The sequence below is a fragment of the Prunus avium genome, chromosome 3 (assembly GCF_965620075.1).
Source record: "Prunus avium chromosome 3, drPruAviu1.hap1.1, whole genome shotgun sequence".
Taxonomy (NCBI): domain Eukaryota; kingdom Viridiplantae; phylum Streptophyta; class Magnoliopsida; order Rosales; family Rosaceae; genus Prunus; species Prunus avium.
Genome location: NC_142286.1, coordinates 220,710 through 236,925, shown reverse-complemented (window position 1 = coordinate 236,925; position 16,216 = coordinate 220,710). Strand labels below are relative to the sequence as shown.

General features: G+C 38.0%; 2 protein-coding genes across 3 annotated transcripts; one reads left to right on the top strand and one right to left on the bottom strand.

Moving 5' to 3' along the window:
* Window positions 1-962: 962 nt before the first annotated feature.
* On the bottom strand, window positions 963-5,240 carry LOC110755736 (Flavin containing amine oxidoreductase family). The gene is made up of 9 exons (XM_021956996.2): window positions 4,719-5,240; window positions 4,380-4,571; window positions 4,177-4,261; window positions 3,515-3,662; window positions 3,349-3,429; window positions 3,022-3,193; window positions 2,605-2,764; window positions 2,399-2,502; window positions 963-1,722 (listed from the first exon to the last, which is right to left on the bottom strand). Exons 1-9 carry the CDS (start codon window positions 5,136-5,138, stop codon window positions 1,429-1,431), a joined length of 1,656 nt encoding a protein of 551 aa, XP_021812688.1. The 5' UTR covers window positions 5,139-5,240; the 3' UTR covers window positions 963-1,428.
* Window positions 5,241-9,510: 4,270 nt separating this feature from the next.
* Window positions 9,511-15,952, top strand: ASY3 (asynaptic protein). Of its 2 annotated transcripts, none has more exons than XM_021956913.2 (10): window positions 9,511-9,650; window positions 10,429-10,512; window positions 11,000-12,598; window positions 12,689-12,845; window positions 13,227-13,290; window positions 13,407-13,556; window positions 13,629-13,687; window positions 14,520-14,654; window positions 15,146-15,237; window positions 15,647-15,952. In XM_021956913.2, the coding sequence occupies exons 2-10, from the start codon at window positions 10,480-10,482 to the stop codon at window positions 15,716-15,718; spliced, it is 2,361 nt and encodes a 786-aa protein (XP_021812605.1). In that variant the 5' UTR covers window positions 9,511-9,650; window positions 10,429-10,479; the 3' UTR covers window positions 15,719-15,952. The 2 variants fall into 2 exon arrangements, with proteins under 2 accessions (XP_021812605.1, XP_021812604.1); XM_021956912.2 differs by having other exon boundaries at window positions 9,598-9,661.
* The last annotated feature ends 264 nt before the right edge of the window (window positions 15,953-16,216 follow it).

Below are 16,216 nucleotides of genomic sequence, written 5' to 3'. Positions count from 1 at the left end.
AACTAAATTGAAAGTTAGAATGGCAAAGTGGAATAAAGTCCAAAGTTGAGAGGAGATCTCTAAATTAATTTTTCCCTAATGAATAATTTGCTTTGTCTCCATTAGCATATTTTCCCCGGCTCCACGTGCATAAACTGTGTGTAATAATAGTAAGACACCACTTTTACTTTTTGTCTTTCACTCTTTTTGTGATATGTTAGATTTTCCATGTTTTTTCACGAGGCCAAGGGAACATGAATATCTTTGCTTACGCCTAAAGATACGCCAATTGCTATAGGAGGAGATTATAGATTCAGAAGAAGGAATTGAAATGAGGACTTAGAAGAAACAAAGGCAGAAAGATAAAAGTGGATGTTCCCCACCACCCCTACCATTATCATAATTATTGTTTCTTGAATCAATTAATTAGCCTTCATCTCTTTGAAACACGCGAAACGTTTGTTTCTTGAAATTCAACTCTAGAAAAAGCTTTCCGCAACTCGCAGCTACTTTTAGTCTTTTAGATCTCAATGTCCTGTTCTCCCAACACCTATGCATTGCCATGCTTGTATTGTATCAACTTACCAAGAGACCTCCAACCTCACCCCCACACTCACCCTCGCCTACTAAAGCTATTGACATCAACCACCAAACATGCGCTCCCTTCCCTTCCCCTACTCCTAGTGTTTGGTAACCTCAGCGGCCGGCGCGCTAATGTCTCAACCTGCTTTCCTAGGATATGTATACGGCTGGCTGATGCTTCCTTTCCTAATCAACGCTTTTCAAGTTTTTCGAGTGATGCCTTGCCTCGGCATTGGCAACTGGCAACACTCCAAAAGCAAAAGCAAAGAACAACTCAGCGCATTCCAAACAAGATAGTGTGGGTGTGATGTGGTGGCTAGCTACGGGGGCGGGGGAGCTTTTAGACTTAATGTAAGATCTATATCAATCTGTAACAAGTAATATGTCACCAGAGTAACAACTAAGAGAAACCAAATAACATTTTATTTACACATGTTCCACATATTGACACGCACAACCAGAGAGATGGGTAACTAAGAACATCAAGATTAACACTACGAATAATTTATAAATCAAAACACTAAGAACATTGGCAACCAGTAAGACCAAGGACCAATTTTTCAGCCCTTTCCTCCGAAGAATATAAGCTGGAAACTCGTTCAAGTGTCACTGAATTTAATCACACGGCCTTTGGCAACCATCAAGTACATCCAGAGCTCCAGGTAATTACAAAACTTGGCAGTTAAGATATTATTAATGCTAGAGCTCCAGGTATTTACAAGTACAAATAACAAGACAAAACCAAAATACCTAAAAGGAGAAGCAACTCTATTTGAAAAGCTGGCTACCCAGCACGTCCAATGAACATCTTAAGTTCCACTTCCCAACATACCATTTCTACAGGATGCAGGATCACCTTTAACTGTACTATTTGTAAGCATATCGTGATACAAAATTAGCCACCTCAGCTGCAACATCATAAGCACCCTCAACACATCGACCCAAGGCTACACCAGTGACGTAGTTGCCACCCAGAAACAACCCTTGGGAATCACTTAAACCAGCTTTTGCAGCATCTAGGACATCAAAATGACCAACCAAGAACTGTGGAATGGCTTGTGGCCATACTTTCACACCCAATACAAGTGGATCCTTAGCATTACGGTTTAGGAGGACGTTTCTCAGATCTTGATCAACTGCTTCAACAAGCTCGCTCTCTTTCTGTTAATAAACATACATTTTTACTTTAAAAAGAGTTCAAAGAAAAGAAACATTTGAATGTAAATTTATATGTATATGGACATGCGCGACACAGCACACACCCACACAAATTGACAGACTAGGAAAAAAGAAAAAAGAAAAAGGAAAATGAAGCAGCAATGGCACAATGCCTTGCAAAATAAAATCTGCATCTATAGACAAAATACAAATTTTGCCACATGATGCCAAACTCACTTGCATGAAGATACAAGTTTCATGCATGATTACTTGACTAGTCATAGATATAAAATTATAGTGCTAATATGGAAAACCATCAATCATCTTTCTTAAAATTCTAAGTATCAATGATTCAACATTGACGCTCAAAATAAAAGTTTTAAAAGATAGTCAATAAAGGAAATTACAAAGTTGGAAAAAGGATATTGGATCAATATATGTCTTCTTTTCTGGTGCAAAACAGCATGCATGTCTCCTTTTTTATTTTTTCGGTGGAAGGGGGTTCTCTTATAGGGCAAAACTCACTTGAAATATCATGCCATATATGAAATGAAGTAAATTTTGAGACCTGCTTGAAATGCCAATAGCACCAGCCTTACCATCACAGTGCTCCTAAATATAATGCCAGTTATGCCATGCATCTTTCCCAACACAAGATGCGATATCATATGACGTTTACCTTTGACAAAATCCCAGGATTGGTGGCACCTCCAATATAGTTCAAGAGCAGTACCCTTCCAGGTGGTGCACGATTAGGAAAGAGTGATGAGCTGTATATAGTTCCTGCAAAACCCACAGACTAAACTCAGCAACAAATGGTGACCACTGATGTTAAGCATCAGTTAGTGGCATAGATAATGAATTTTTAAACGAAAGGGAATCTACCTAATGTTTTCAGCCCTTGGCTACGAGGATGCAATTGACCAAAACCCTTCAGTTCACCATCTATCAAGCATTCAGTCCGAATTGCTTCTTTTGGATATGAAATAGAAACTGCTGCAACTGGTGGGTAATAAAATTTTGATAGTGCATCTGCAGCAGCACCCTGCAGAAAGAAGCAAGAGGCAAGAAGAAAACAACTTGGAATGTCAGCTTCAAAGTAACAAAATGCAAAAAACAAGAAATAATAAAAATAAAACCGCCCTGATTAGTCTTCTAGATAACCACTATTTATAGACATGTGTTCTTATTAGGACACAATTTTGGCTAAACACCACCAACTTTAAATGCCTCAGAAATCAAGATTTAACAGTCAAACAAGTGGAAGTAAAAGATAACAAAGTATGTGAGAAAGAAACCTACAGATAGAGGACGCAATAAGCTACTTGCTACATGGGATGGAACAGTCATCACAACACTTTTACTCAGTAGTGAAATCAATCCTTCTGGTGTTTCATATGTCAAAGTGTACCCTCCTTTATCCAATTTACTGATACTTGAAAGCTTCCAAGATAACTTTACTTTGCTTCCCAACCTGCCAACATAAACACAACACAGTAGGCTTATCACGGCTGAGAAAAATGCAACACATGTTGCATATGAAAGAAACCCCACAGAGATGCTTCTCTGCTTGCCAATAAAGAAGGTTGATCATCCAACTAGAGCACTCATTTTGCTGAAAGAGGGTACCTTGAAGAAATTGCATCCGGCAACATAGAAAGTCCCTTCCTAAAAGATCCAACTGTTTGGCCCTTTGGCTTTGGTAGGCGCCTATAAATAACTAAAATCAGGACATTGAAAATAAACTTTAATAGTTAAATCATAAAATAACTTCAAAACAAAAATATGTTATTACGGATCTCGAGGTGTCTTATGAGCACGCTTCCTCTCCTGGATTGCTTTAAAAGCGCCACCAACGATACTGCCCCCATTTTGCTCTAGATTCCAAACTTTGCCAAATGCTGCTTTCATACTTAACTTTGAAGGATCGCCCGCATAAACACCTGAACATGACAAAAGTTTCAAGGCAACTATGAAACCACCATTACCTGATAAGGTTATAAAAAGCCACACCACTTCTAAAAACTTAATGGAAGAATGCAAAGTTAAAATGAACAACTTTTACAGGAAGTTTTATCGAGTCAGTAACTTAGTTCAAAGTGCATAGTTTGTGTAGATAACTGAGGATGGCTAAATAAATGAATGTGGTTAAATTTCAGATCCTATGTGAAATGCTGCCAGTTCAAAGTGTCATATAAAATTTGTGTAAGGTACCATTGTCTGCTATGGCCAATTTGATGTCACAGGTTGGTTGCTTGCATAAATGATGAAACTAAGTGCAAACAACTTCTTTTCCTCAAAATGGGTGTGGTTTAAGATGTAAATGCTATACACAACAGTTGGATTGAGAACGAACCAACCTTAGGATCCATTTGCAGGAAGCAGGAAGTGAATGCAGAGAATAAATAAGGTAATGCAGGAAGAGAAGAGAGTAGATAATGAATTTATAATAATGACCTGAACAAAAAGGCTCAATCAAACGTTCAAAAACCTCATCTCCGAGATTACGACGCACAAACTCTTCGACTGATTCCTCATGACCCTGTCACTTTTGTGAAAGATTATGCGAAATGAGAAATGCAGTAGGAATTGGGGAATGAGTGAGAATCGTGAAACAATTAATGAAAATTACATAGGAAAGAGACAAGAAGAGGACAAACTGGAGGAGGAGGGGAAGGGCGAATGCCAAGAGCGCCAAAGGCAGCCCTGAGTTTTCCGCCGATGCTCATCAAGTCAAAGAAAGGTATGTCAGCTGGGCTGGAGGGTACAGGCCTCAACTTGCCGTTCCACAACACGAACCGAGGTGCATTAGGATCCCCAAGAACCAGATCATCCTTCAAACCACTGTCCACCTACCAAACACAAATACCCAATTCACATTCACAGTCATAGCAACAGCACACTAGCAGTCTAATCTAGCTCACTCATTTGTAATTAATTTAACTTAAATTCCACCTCGCTACCAAAGCAAAGTAGAGCAGAGCAGAGAAGAGCAATACCAGCATGGTGAGCATGGGATCCGACGGCTGAAAACTATTGGGGCCCTCTTCCCAGAGATAGCCGTCCTTCTGGACGGTGATTATGTTGCCTCCCACGCGGTCTCTGGCCTCCGTCACTATGACATTCGGAACGGCGTCGCCGTGCTTGGTGGCCAGCGCCTGAGCGATGCAGAGCCCACTGATTCCACCGCCCACCACAACGCAGTCAACGGCGCCCAACTGCCCACCCGCTCCACTCACACCCAATGGAGATATCGTGGACTCTTTGGCTACCGAGCATCGCAACTTTAGGGAAGGGGTGGCTTTGTTTGGTTTGGGGCCCAAATAAACGGAGGGAGGTCTGTGACCGTGAGGTGCAGGAAAGAAAAGAGGCTGAGTGGCCGCGAGCGAAGGGAGGTCTGCGAGCCTGGCGGTGCTCATGGCGATTGGCAGGGAGGAGGAACCAGCACCAGCTGAAAATGAAGAAACACAGGTCACCAACTACCGTTTTCTTATCTTTAAAACAAAGTAAAACGACAGTGCTCAGACTCGACAAAAGAAAAGAGTAAAAGATACTAAAATGCTAACACTCGTTTTTTTTTGACATATTTATTTATCCGGAATTAGGAAGTAAGGGTTAATTACTGTAGACGTCCGTGAATTATGGCGCTAGTTGCAATTGGGTCCGTGAACTAAATTTCGTGGCAATTTAGTCATTTAATTAGACAATAAGGTGCAATTAGGTCCTGCCGTCCAACTCTGTCAATTTGTCTGTCAAAATGAGGGGTAAAAACGTCCTTTCAAGTCTGAAGAAAAAAACTGAAAAAACTGAAGAAGAAAAAAACGCAGAGTGCAAGCCATGAAACGACCGATGTCTCTTCCTGTTCTCTTTCTTCTTCTTCTTCTCTCTACAGTTGCTTCGGCGAAGCTCACGAACCCTCTGGGCCTCGCCAAGTCCAGCTTCCCGTCCGTACACGCGAAGGAGCTCATCAAAGCCTTCAATCTCTTCCCCAAGGAAGATATCAACATCATCGACAGCCTTGATTCCTCGATCTTCCACGATTCGCCGAGGCTCGTCGAGAAGCGCTTCAATCTCCCCAACCTCGTCGGCTCCGGAGTCTCCCTCGAGGACCTCGGCCATCGGCCGGCTACTTTAAGATCGAGCATTCTCATGCCACCAAGTTAGCTTTGTAAACGCTTAGGATTGAATTGTTTTAATGCTATCAAATTGCTAATTTTGTGTTGCTTGGTCAATTTGAAGGTTTTTTTTTTGGGGGTTTATTTGGATTTGAAATTGATTTTGGTATTTGGGTTCGGTTCTTTTGAAGAAATGAATTGAAATTTTATATCTTATTGGTATTGGAGGTTTTGATTGAATTGAATTTTATTGAAATTTCTTATTTATATGGGTTTTGATCTTTTTGGCTTGAAATTGTGTTTTTAGGTATTGTTGCTTGCTTGGAAATGTTGCAAGCAAGCTAGACCCTGAAGCAACCACCAGACTTGGAGGCCTTTGGCTAGTTGGGGGTGTAGGTGGGTATGGGTGGTTATGGATGATGGTGCGGTGGTTGGTTGCAGAGAGAGGAGAAAGAAAGGAGGAAGATGAGGGCATTCTTTGGGGATAGGGATGGTGAATGAGGGTGGAAGAAACGGGGATGGTGGCTGGGTTGTTGTTTTTTTTTTTTTTTTAAATTTTAAAAAAAACTTTTTAATTTTCTTTAACTTGAAAACTTATTAGTCAAAGGGATGGTGAGGTAAGGCATGAGGTGGACTTGGACAAAACGACGAAAAGTCGAAGATACCCTGAATAACAAGAGCACGTGACACTCACATGGTCAATTTCGACGGATTCTGTTACGGCAGGACCTAATTGCACCTTATTGTCTAATTAAAGGACTAAACTGCCACGAAATTTAGTTCACGGACCCAATTGCAACTAGCGCCATAGTTCACGGACGTCTACAGTAACTAACCCAAAAATATCGAAAAATGGTAAATTACTTAAATGGTCCTCAAATTTATACTCGATTTATATTTTGATCCCTCAATTAAATTATTCATTCAAATGGTCCACCAACTCTATATTAATCGCTCCATTGATCCTATCGTTACATTATGTTAATGTTGCCATCAAATGTAAGGGTAAAACCATCCATAACCGTCCTTTGTTCCCCAAATAGGTGATAAAGTGGTGATACATAAGTGATAAAGTAGTGATACATAGGTGATATAGTGGTGATAAATGGGTGATACGTAGGTCAAAAGTCTTATTTACCCCCACAAATGTAGCATGTGCTGCTCACATGACTAAATTTAATAGAAAATGTAACAATAAGACTAAAGCGCCGATTAATAAAGAGTTGGTGGATCATTTGAAAGAATAATTTAGTTTAGGGACCAAAATGTAAATTGGGTACAAATTTGAGGACTATTTGAGTAGTTTGCCCTATTGGAAAAATTAGGAAGGGTTATTGATCAAAATGGCCCCCATAACTATTGCTCTAGTATCATTTTGGTCCACCAACTAAAATTTTCATTTGAACCGTCCTTCAACTCTTCATTTGGTATCAAGATGGCCCTACCATCAAAGTCTGTCAATTTTATCGTTAAATTCAAGGGTAATATCGTCCATATACAACTACCAAACTCATTCCCCATCTCACGACTTCAACCCACATCTCAGGACTCCAACCCACATCTCAACCTCTTCCATCCTCAACCCAGCCGCCCTTCCCCAACCCCCTTGATCTCTCGCATAAAGTAGCAACTTCAAGCCCAAAGGAGCCCCACAAATCATACCAACCCGATTCAAATATAAGCCATACCCAACAAAAACAACCCCAGGTCATATCTGAGTTGGTGTACAAAGACAAGGGGTAGAGAGAGAGAGAGAGAGAGAGAGAGAGAGAGAAACACCCCCGCTCATAGGTTTTCATTTTCGTAGCTTTTGGGTGGTAATTATCATGGATTTAGGAGAGAGAGAGGGTGCAGATCATGGTGAGAGCGGCTGGGAGTGGTGAGGTGATGATGGGTGGAGGCTGAGAAGGGGGAGGTTGCGAGGTTGGAGATGGGGGTGAGGGGAGGTTGCGGGGTTGGAGAGGTGGGGTAGGGTAATGTTGGGTTCATTTGTTTTGGGGGTAATGCCGGGTTTGTTTGTTTTGGGGTTACTTTTTTTAATTTTTTGTTATTTATTTTTGTATTTATCTGATTTTAAAATTTTTAATTAATTTAAACAATAGAGAAAAAAATTATTACTTTATAAGTCCATGTCAACAAAAAAAAAGCCATGTTGGTGGTGAGATTCAATTTTTTCAAATTTTAAATTAGGTATAAGTTCCTATAATAGTTTCCTTTAATTTTAATTATTGTTTACTCTTTTAAAAAATTTGTTCTTTTATTTTTATATTTATGTGATTTTATTTTATTTTATTTTATTTAAACAATAGATAATTTTTTATATATTAATTGTTAGGTCAATCTCATGAAAAAAAAGCCATGTGGCTGGTGAGATTTAATTTTTTAAATTTTTTTAAGTTTTATAATAGTTTCCTTTAATTTTTAATTATATATTACTATTTTAATTCATAGAGACATTTTAACCCCTTAATTTAACAATAAAATTGACAGACTTTAACGGTAGGACCATTTTGATACCAAATGAAGAGTTGAAGGACCATTGAAATGAAAAATTTAGTTGGTGGACCAAAATGATACTGGAGCAATAGTTGGGGGACCATTTCAGTCAATAACCTAATTAGGAATATGGGAATGAAGGAATTGACAATATAGATACGCTACATGCTAATAAACACGTACAATTATGGCAAATGACCCACTAGTGTAGTAGTTTGGAGCAATTGCTCTCTAAGAGAGGTCTTGGGTTTGAGTCCTAGCATCCGTGTGTAGTGTGTGTGAATTTAATATGTTATTGCCTTTCTCAATAGGAAAGATCTTCCCAAAAAACACATTGAATTATGAATTGAAATAATTTCAATACACATACATGGTAAAATAAAAATTAAAAAGGGTCTTGGATATGTATAAAGAGTATTTGGTAGTTGGTAGTTTACTTGATTTGTCATACTCTATCTCTGCTTACTTTGCAATATTTGAATGAATGCACACACAATGTTCATTGTAGTTGTTAGAACTGGGGATGCCTAACTTGATAGATCATTCTGAATGCCTAGGTCGTCACTTATATATATTTTTTTAAGCTTCCAGGTTATTTTGATTGATTGAGTGCATATATAGTTCTTGTTAATGTGTTATTGAGTCTATGGCTAGTTGTTGACTAGTTATATTGTAGCTTGGTGTGTTTGATTGTTATTCTCCTAGACCCGATAATGAGAAAAATTGATAAAACACTTTTTAAACAATTAATAAATTTAAAGTCTCAAGTAGTTCGAGGAAAAATTGTTTAGGGCTATTTTTCATTGCCTAGAATTTCGAATTTGAATTTGAGACGTTAATGAGTTGTAGTCTAATGAACAAGGACCTTAACTTGCAAATCGATCAAACTCATGGTGACACATTGTCTTGTGTGTCTGAGAGAATATCCCCTTCCCATTATTTTATTTATTTTTTGCCATATCCCCTTCCCCTTCTTAAACTTTAGCTTAAAAAATTGGATTTGGGACGTTTTGAGTTGGAAATGGTATATACTCTTAAAGAGCAGGGGTAGTGTCGTCAACTGAGTTGAAAAGGAGCATAGAGTGAGCCCGTCAAACCTCATCTTATTTTTGAATTTTTGGACGATCGCCAGGGCTTTCCATTCTGCGAAAAACGCACATGTTTTTCCCGCCTTCTCTTTTCATTATTTTCAAACTGTTCTCGTTAATTCTCTCTCTGTTTTGCTTTATCTTTATGAGGAACCCCTCGGCTTCGCCTTCAGCTATCAAAATTACTTTGTGAATTTATAAAGCTGGAGCTCATCGATCATCAAACACAACGGTAAATAAGCTGTAAGCTATTTATGAATGAAAATGTTTCGGTTTTGATTCGTTTCGTTTTGTTCGATTATTTTTGCATTAGCAGATTTTATACTTCAATTTTTTCTTGAATAGTTGGGATAGCTTCATCTCGTCTATTATTAGCTTTTGAATTTTGCATGCCCGTACCTTCTGGTTAGTCATCTGATCTCAGATGCAGAACCTAAAATGTAAAATACGAAGGTCTGAGGGCCTGAGATTGGTTTTCTATGAGTTAGGGTTTACCAATCTGATTATCGTATGAGTTAGATGTGTCTGATTTAGAAGTAGTGAAAGATTTTACATGAGAAACGGAAGCGTCGTGATTATTGGGGATTTACCAATTTGATATATATTTTTTCTCTTCCTTTGTTTTCCTATTGGATGGTGAATTCATAGTTAGGTGGTTTTCTTCTCATGTTCTCATTGCTCTAGAGATATTTATATCAGCACTGGGTTTATGTTGTGTGTCAGATACTATGTTTGGTTACTCAGAAATCATAATGAAATATTAAATCAAGCGCTTTCTATTGTGTTTGTTTTTACTCTTTTAACAATTTGAAAACTCTACTACCTAATATCAAACAGTTACCATCTTGGTGGTCTGGGTCTGAAATGAATTATCATGGTACTGAGTTTGTATTAGCTTCACTTAACAAATTTTTCCTCAGCAAACAATATTAATTTTTTTTTATACCCCCTCCTCTCCTTTCTGCATCTTTCTTTGTTTCTTTAACTAAATTGCGTTGTCTATTGTTTAGGTTACAACTGCAATTTTGCTGTTTCTGCGTTCTCAGGGCGGTGTAGAACCAATGTCGGTTGATACACGACGATATTTACGGGATGTAAGCAGTAACCACTTTAATACGCTGTAGTTGTATTGCCAATGGCAGAACTTGTTGTAGCTTCCCAATTTCCTTTTCATATTTGTTAAATGGTGCATAATCTTTGTGTAGCTTAGTATATGCTATAATTAACTCATAATAACTATTCTATTAATTGTTAGCAACTGTGTCATCTGGCATAAGACCCATAGATGCCGTTTTGGTTTTACTTTGTGTAACTTAGTTATGTTACATCTGGTTGTGCATAATTGAGTTGTTAAGGGATTCCAGATCTGTGGAATCTGAAAAAGCTTTTTCACCTGATATTTAGTTTCCCTTTTATTTGAGGGTTTCTTGGATTTATATTCATCTCAAAAGGAATACAAAGGAAAGAAAATGGTAAAGTCGAATTAGGATTTGCAAGCCCCAATAAACCTGAACACTTGCAATTTTTAGTAGATACTGGAAAAATAATTATATGCTTGATGCCTCAAAAAATCTGTTTCAGGACCAAACAAGCAATTGTCGGAGTTTTGGAAGCATTAATCATCCGTCTAGCCAATCGAGAAAGATATCCATTGGAATTATGGTAGACCAATTAGCCAAGAAAAAGTCTGGAGTCACAAAGGAAGGGGAGGTTGTGGTGCCAAATGCAGAAATGGAAAAATCTAACTTAGGAAATACCACACAGGGAAAAAGCAGGGAGGAAGAATTCACAGCTTCCAAGAAAGCAAAACAAAGTAAGGATCCACAGCAGGTGAATTCCCCATGGATTACTACTACATCATTCCACCAGAAAATGCGGACTTCAGATACCATTCTTCATGCAAAACAATATTCTAATTTGCCATCTGGTAGTGGGAAGCAGTACAAACTTGATGGAGCAAGGAATGCACCACTTACATATTCCGTTAAGTTTTTTGCAAACCAAACCTCGTTTTTAGAGTCGGATGGTAAGAAACAGAATAACTTTGATAGAGTTACCTACCAAAAGAAGGAAGTGAAGGATGGAGCAGTGGAGGTCCAAGATTTCACATTTGAGACTGCGAAGGAAGTCATAATGTCGGATAAGGAGGTGCTAGTGGATAAAGCAGTTGCAACAGAAGGCAGAAGAACTGAAACTCTCAGAATGAAGCTTTGGGAGATTTTGGGAACTGTTTCTTCACCAGATGATCAGCATTCCAAATCTCAGCTTCATGAGGTTGGTGATGATAATTTAAATCCACAGCAGGAATTTGATCAAATGGGTGCCACAGTTGTCAAGTCCAAGCAAAATTCTGATAAACCAGAGCAAAAATATGATGAAAAGGGTGATGCATCTATCAATCCCAGACAAAATTCAGATACTATAGAAATGGATTCTGAAAGTCCTGATAATGTTGTCAGGAGGCCAGTGACTCGTTCTTTGAGTCGAAAGAGAGCTCCAACCAAAAAACAACATAGAACTGCAACAAATGGTCCATCCTCTGGTTACAAAATGAAACATAGAGAGGACAGCATATTTTCTTTTGAAGAATGCTGCGAAAAACTACATGGTTCTTTTGCTGGTGGATCCTCAAAGTCTACACGGAAGAAGAGAGAGAACAAAAGTTTCAGAACTGAGTTTCCTGGGATCTGCCTTCTGGAAAAGGATAAGTCAACTAAGATTCAGCAACCAATTAATAGGAGTGAAACACCATCACCTGCTAAGCAAGCTACTTCTGTAGATAAGACAATGGGAAATTCTCATGGTTGCCTACCTGAGAATGAAAGAGAGTATCTTGAACTGGAGAAGAATATCCAAGAGCAAGAAATCTATCAATCACCACTGACCACCAAGAAATTTAAACGCGACTTTGACACTCTAGAAAATAAAGACCAACATGAAGAAGACAATGGCAATCCAAGCTTGAAGAATGATGCTAATCCAGAAGATGATTATCTAAGTCCAACACCTGGAATTAAAACACCTGTGTCAAGCTCTTCTCCTAGCTCAATCCCAAAATCAGACCATGTTAGTAGTCCTGCACAATCAGAGAGGAGATTTACTGTGGGAGATATTCATAGTTTCAGGACTTTCTGGACTTCAAAACAAGATTTTTGTGATAATGGACAAACAAAATCTTCTGTATCCTTTGTTATTGAATGGTAAGATAGTTTCCCAGTTTGCCGGTCTTTTATAGCTATTTTGTTTTTGCCTTTCCTTATTGAACTTCAGGATACTGTGGAAGAGGAACTCAAGGATTCTCCATTGAGAAAAACAACACCTGACATGGAAGAAAATGATGCAGAAGATGGCCTGTTTTTATCATCATCTGAAGAGAGAGACTTAGGGAGTTGTGAAGAAGGTTCTCCCATTATCCACGGACATGATTGTATGTTCACGTAAACACTTCTGTTAACTGTATGATAAATGCATTTCCAGAAAATTTCTGCCAAAATTAAGGTCACTTGATTGGTTATGCATCTGTAAAATACAATTATCTTAACTGTATGTTGTATGATGTAAGATGCTGCCATATGTGTTCCCCCACCCCTGCCACGGGGGCAGAATGAAAGCTACTTCATTTATCCAACCATCCTGTGCAGGTTGCCTAGAAAAATATATTCTCTCCAGAAACTAGTACTGCTGAAAACTAAAATTCAAACTTTTCCCAGATGAAAGGCTCTGCAGCCAGCAAGTCACTACATTTGACCATTTAAGGATAACAGCCACCTAACCCTCTCTCATTCTGCATTAATATTTGGTGTTGCAGGGACTGGAGAAGATAATTGGATAGAGGAACCTTCAGAGCCTAACCAAGTGGATGGACTGGCTAGGTTTTTCTTGTCTCCCTTCTATCTGTACATATGTGAATTGGTGCAATATAGAAACTAGTTTTCTATATTCACATTCCGTTTGTGGTTTACTTTTGTCTCACTTGACAATGTTTCAGGGCTGTTGAACTGTTTGCCTTGGAATTAGAAAAACTTAAAACCAAATTGAGGTCAGCAACTAATAGGAAATCCTCTGAAATTCTGATGTCTGTTGCCGGGGAGGTACATATGCAGCTGCAGAATGTTGAGTCTCAGATTCAAACGGACGTGTAGGTACTTTCAACTGCAGGCTTCCCTGTTAAAGTTAACAATTTCTTAGTGTGCTCTGGATGATTTTTCAGGGGAAAGCTCACAAACCTCAGTAAATCAAAGAGAAAAAGGCTGGAATCAAGGTTTGAAGGTAAGAAAATTGTATCGTTTACATGTTTAATTGATAATTTTTAGGTCCTGATTTAATTAACTTGAATCTCATAAATAATTACTATTAATCATGTATTTCCATTTGTAACTAATTATGTCCTACCTTTCTGTTTAGTTGTGGTTTGATAATTTTCTGACCTAGATGAACTGTACACACTCCTATGGCACACATGGTTATATTTATGACTGATATGTAAATGCAAATTTTATCCTTAGATGCATCTTGATAAGCACTTATGTCATCAACCACAATGAATCAACCTTCTTTAGAGGGTTTCAATTATGTGATTTTTTTCTGAAAATTAATTTTGGCTTTTTGCACTACTCTCGTATATTAGGTGATGTTCCAAGTTCTACTGGAAAATTTGTTCTTTTTATCCACAAAGTTGTGAGGTTTGCACGTCTTTGTTTACCATGAGAGCACCTAATGCTAGCTTTTAGGTGGAGATTAGTTTAGTTCTTATGAATATCATTATCTTTTACATATTTTAAAGTCTTGGGTCTCTCCATCCATTGTCAAATGGTTTTGGGTTGGATGCTCTAACTTCAACCTTTAAGATGGATTTTAATAAGTTATACTTAGTACTCTTTTTGTTGAAATTTGTTCACATACCATATTTTCTTCTTTGAGCGAGGGGAGTTCTGTAGCAATCTCTTTGACTTAGCTGTTTGGGGTGATACGGATTTTATAGGTGATTCGTTTCCCTTCAGGCCCGACAAAGGGTTTTGGGGTCAATTTAGTCTGTATGTGTCTGGATGTGGGATTTTTCTCATTGAAGCTTAACCTGAAACCCCACCTCCTTTCTATGCAGAGCAACAAGAACACTTGAAAGTGATTTATGACAAATTCAAGGAACAGGTCAATCAGCATCTTCAAGATTGCAGAAGCACACTTGAAGGACTGGAAGTGTACCAGACAGAGTTTAAGGGAACCGTGGAAAAGCAAAGTATGACAGCTTCTCTATATTTAGATCTGTATTATCCTTTTTGTGTCAATTCTTCACTGAAATGTGTTTGTATAGGTGTTATATCATGTCAACCAAGATTGCCCATAAATGATACTTTCAAGAAGCTAAATGATTACATATACAAGCTTCCGAATAATTGTTTAATATGGTGACATCTCCATAATCACGGGTAGAAACATATCCTGCTCTTGAACCCCATGCAAAACTCAATGGAGAGATTAATTTTCTCTTCACAAAAATTCCATGCATCCTATGCCTTGTTTGGTAGATGTTCTGCTTGCATGGTGGCATTGTGTCATGCAGCAAAAATAAAACTTGAACCCAGACCGTACTGTGAAAGGCTATGATCTTTATTATGAAAGCGACATAAAAGCAGTTCCCTTAGATGAACTAAAAGTGTTTGCATTCTCATTGTAAACAAACAATATGCAAAATTCTGGTATACTCTTTTGATTCGGTTTTACTTACAGAAGCGTCACACAGAAAGCTTCTGTTACAAGTGGAAGAAGCAATTGAGACTCAACTCAATGATGCCCAAAGAAGAATCCAAGTCATGCAAGAGGCAAGTTTTCCTTCTAATGATATAAATTTATTGTTGAGTTTCATACAATTATTTGCATACTGTAATCTTGGTATAAAGCTATGATGCAGTGGTATGCATATATAGGTGGAGTGGCTGCATATGGTGGTTGGAAAACTCCAATCCAAGCACTTCAGTCAATAGACCTTATTAGAACAGAACCCGTGACTCAGTTGCTATTTTTCTTTAGTATATTTTCTGACAACCTAGCGGAGATTATCTTGTAAACTTACTTTCACTGTACTGTAGAGTTTGTGGTTGTAGTTGAGTTAAGATGTTTCAAACTGTAATCATTTTGTAATACTCGTCTGTCATCTTGCTCTCTTTACTTAGATAATGCTCAACTCAGGTATCTACTAAAACATGGCTTTTTTGTTCTCACTAATTACAGATGGGACGTGGGAAGATGCTCCAGTTGAAACACGAACTGGCTTTGTGTTTGAAAGAGGGTATTCTAAGTTGATTACAAGGCGTACAGCTCACTAGAAAGATAGGACTTTGCTTAGAAATAGAGAAAGGCCCCAAGTTTGCTTCTTGCAAGTCTTGAAAGTAACAGATTGGTCCCTAATAACATTTACTGCTTAGAAATTATCAGTAATCTCTATCTTTGGTTTTGTTGTAACATGTTTGTATAGTTGAACATGGAGAAAGGAAAGCAAAGGGAGGACTTATTTCCTTCTTTTTTTTGGTCACATAAGGTATTTTTATAGTACATTACATATTTTAGAATACGTAGATGTCTTAATACATATTTTAGAATACCTAGATTGTTGGTTTTAATAAACCCAGAACACTTTCAAGAAATAAAACCACTTGAAATATTGAACTGTTCTTCTTAATGAATTTCAAAGAAAGGTTACAGTTTTAAAGGGAAAGACTGAAAACAAATAACAATAACTCTCCCACGATCACCTACATGATTTTGTGGAGAGTTCTCATCCCTAAGCAACGGAAGCAAACC

What these genes read in the sequence shown, in the direction of transcription:
- ASY3 (XM_021956913.2), top strand. Translation starts at nt 10,480, where the DNA reads ATGTCGGTTGATACACGACGATATTTACGGGAT. An exon ending in GCTGGAATCAAGGTTTGAAG is followed by an intron (nt 13,688 to 14,519) that starts GTAAGAAAATTG and finishes CTTTCTATGCAG; the next exon opens with AGCAACAAGAACACTTGAAA. An exon ending in GGGAACCGTGGAAAAGCAAA is followed by an intron (nt 14,655 to 15,145) that starts GTATGACAGCTT and finishes TTTTACTTACAG; the next exon opens with AAGCGTCACACAGAAAGCTT.
- LOC110755736 (XM_021956996.2), bottom strand. Translation starts at nt 5,138, where the DNA reads ATGAGCACCGCCAGGCTCGCAGACCTCCCTTCGCTCGCGGCCACTCAG. An exon ending in GCCCTTCCCCTCCTCCTCCA is followed by an intron (nt 4,262 to 4,379) that starts GTTTGTCCTCTT and finishes CAAAAGTGACAG; the next exon opens with GGTCATGAGGAATCAGTCGA. An exon ending in CATAAGACACCTCGAGATCC is followed by an intron (nt 3,430 to 3,514) that starts GTAATAACATAT and finishes AGTTATTTATAG; the next exon opens with GCGCCTACCAAAGCCAAAGG.